The sequence below is a fragment of the Sinocyclocheilus anshuiensis genome, unplaced genomic scaffold (assembly GCF_001515605.1).
Source record: "Sinocyclocheilus anshuiensis isolate Anshui unplaced genomic scaffold, SAMN03320099.WGS_v1.1 scaffold519, whole genome shotgun sequence".
Taxonomy (NCBI): Eukaryota; Metazoa; Chordata; class Actinopteri; order Cypriniformes; family Cyprinidae; genus Sinocyclocheilus; species Sinocyclocheilus anshuiensis.
The window spans coordinates 666598-669799 of record NW_015549637.1 but is presented as its reverse complement, the minus strand read 5'-3'; the positions used below and the strand labels follow the sequence as shown (position 1 = coordinate 669799).

At 40.3% G+C, this 3202-nt stretch overlaps 1 protein-coding gene across 4 annotated transcripts in view; it reads right to left on the bottom strand.

The window, feature by feature from the left end:
* pak5 (p21 protein (Cdc42/Rac)-activated kinase 5) overlaps positions 1-3202 on the bottom strand; it is a 44058-nt gene that overhangs the window by 36975 nt on the left and 3881 nt on the right. For 2 of the 4 annotated variants that reach the window (XR_001630960.1, XM_016448865.1), the window contains exon 1: positions 2509-2649. The exons of 1 other annotated variant lie outside the window; for it this stretch is intronic. Coding sequence is in view for 1 of the 3 variants with exons in the window: in XM_016448865.1 (XP_016304351.1) it covers positions 2509-2524 (16 nt within the window). In the remaining 2 variants the exon portion in view is untranslated. Of the gene's footprint in view, positions 1-1002; positions 1373-2508; positions 2650-3202 lie in introns of those variants that run through there. One more of the 4 variants, XM_016448867.1, reaches the window with a different exon arrangement.

The following is a 3202-nucleotide window of genomic DNA, read 5'->3' as shown; positions in this document are numbered from 1 at the left end:
ATTATTAATTATTAATAATAATAATAATAATAATAATAATAATAATAATAATAATAATAATAACAATATAATAATAATAATTATTATTATTATTATCAATTATTATTTTGGGAGAACCGTCTGCCTCATCTCTGTGAAGTCTCCTGAGCTCTGAAAGAGAAAGCTCTGAAGCAGCATCTCAGTCTCACATGAGCTCTATAGAGGAGCGTGAGGAGCATCCGGAGCGATCAGAGTCTGCGGGGACTGAGGGATTATGGGCCGGCGGGCGGCTCGTGAAGGGGGCTGTCAGCAGCTGTAACCCGTGACCCAGATCAGGACGGACAGACTGAAAATGGGATTACAAAGACTAGAGAAAGCTTACAGGCTCCTGCGACGCTCAAACACGAGAGCAGAACAGAACTGCACATCATTCACAGCTCAACACAAATACAGATCATCAGGAGAGAAACGAAAACCAGGACTGACGGAGTCTTCAGCCGGTTCACCTGAAGATACAATCACAATGATTATCTGACGATTACTGTGGGATTTTATTCCTCGAATCAGCTGAGAGTGACTGTGTGGCATCATTAATATTAAACAGATCATTCAGACTCTGAAATCTGATTGGATGAGACAAACAAAAGATGAATTTTATATGAATGTGACTTACCGGCTTACAGTCAGACTGATGAATTATATTAAAAGTGTTTCATAAGAACAGAACATCCCATAGAAACGAGCACTCACACCAGACAGGAGAAAAACTACTTTAAGAGTGAAATGTGTCATTTCTGTGTCACCAAAACAAACCGGACAAATAAAGACTATTCATCAAACACTCTGTCATTGGTCAGTCAGACAGATAGTCCCGCCCCAAACTCAGGTGATTGGTGGAGTCAGAAGTTGACAAACAATCAGATCAGTGCAGTGAAAGCTACATTCAAACTAACTAATGACTGACTCTGAACATGAATCTGACACACACTGAGCGTCAGGCTGGAGCTCTTCTTACTCACGCGTGCGTCTTCAGCAGATCAGTCTATCCAAACAATGCACCAGTGTGTGTGTGCCAGTCACCGCGGCTCGTGTCCGGCACCGCTCGCCCCCCCGCGGCCCGACTGACCGTCAGCTGGAGACCCGGCTCTGTTCGTCCTCACACCATCTGTCAGTGCAAACACAGGTCCTGGACCTTCACCAGCTTCCTGCTCTCAGAACACGCCCGCCGGCCAGCTATTTTCAGCAGCCGTTCACAAACACGTCACAGATACGATCGCATTCCACACGCCGCCTGCTGCAGACGACAAAACCCCGAACACGCCAGATTCACCGGCTGACAGACTGATCTCAACAGAGACCGATTTGTGTTTGCCCTGCCAAAATATTCACTGCATCCACCACAAAAAAAAAGAAAATAAAGAAATAAAGAAATATACACAAATAAATATGATAAATAAAAAAATTAAAATGAATAAATATACACAAATAAATATGAATAAAAAATAAATTAATATACACAAATAAATATGAAAAAAAAATACAAATACAAATTAATTAATTAATATACACAAAAAATACATAAAAATATTAAATAAAATATGCACAAATAAATATGAATAAAAATAAATAAATATACACAAATAAATATGAATAAAAAAAAGAATAAATTAATAAAAAATAAATACATTAAAAATGAATGAATGAATGAATGAATGAATAAACAAATAAATAATAAATAAATAAAATTTCACACTTCTTAATTCCAATTTTGGTTGCACAGCAAACCCGACTAGCCTTAGCCTAACTAATATAAATTTCAACCACTGTTCAAGACAAGTGATAAAATAATAACTGATGAACAAATTACAAGCAACAGCACAAATAAATACAACAGTATAAAGTTATTCATTGTATTCACCCTCATGTCATTCAACATTGAAACACAAAGGAAGATATTTTGTGTTTTTAAGTCAATGGGGTCCAATGTTGTTCAGTTCTTCTAACATTCTTCAAAATATTTTGTGTTCCACAGAAGAAAGAAACTCATAGAGGTTTGATGACAGAAAATGATGATTTCTGGAGGAACTAACCCTTTAATAAAGCAAAGATGTATTCATATGATGCTAATAATGTCAGAACAGCCATTCATCATGTGATTAACGGCCCGTCTGATGAATCAGTCCGTCTCTATCCAGTGTTTTTGACTCATTCGTATAACATGCAGAGTTTAGTAGCTGGAAATCTGATGCTGTGACAGTAATTGAGCTCCTGATTGAGTTTGTTTCTCTCATATTCTCTCCTATCTGCTCCAATCTTCAATCTGCCCGTGAACTGAGACTAAACACAGCGGTAATAAAGAGACAGTCACTGTAAACCAGTCGAGTACACCGATCAGGATTATTCAGAATCACTCATAAGAACAGAACCGTTTGATCACAGGAGGAACATCACGACACCGCGATCACTGGAGCCTCACTGCAGCAAACACACAGCAGCTCTTCTGACTGAACTCCAGAAAGACTCACGTACCTGGAATCAGATTCATATCGGAGCAAATCCGGACACATGTTCATCTGCTGAACAGACGATTAACGAGTCATTAGCAGCAGGACGAGAGCGAATCACAGTCCACACACGCTCTGACCGCGCTCAACGAGAGACACACACTCCTCCTGTTACTGACACACACACACAAATACACACCCAGAACACACCCGCTGAGACGCTTTCACTAACGGTCACACACACACTCGCATACACACACCAGATATACGGATACACACACACTCATACACACACACACACACACACACACACACACTCATATACACACACACACACACTCACACACACACACACTCACACACACACACTCACTCATACACACACACACACACACACACACACACACATACTCACGCATGCGGTGGGGGTTTATGGGTAAATAATCCCATCAGCCCCTGCATGATCAGGACACGTGTGATCATTTCCTGTCTCTCTCCTCATCATCATCATCATCATCATCACTGTAATCACTCTCAGTATCTGCTTTTCTGCTCATTCACACAGCATTCAGCTATTTTTACCGAGGTTTAATTGTATATAACCCATCTGCCATGAGGAACTCGCCCAGAGTGCAGCGCGTCAACACGCATTTCACTCATGGTGTTTGGCCTACATACTGCACACACACACACACACACACACACACACAAACACACAC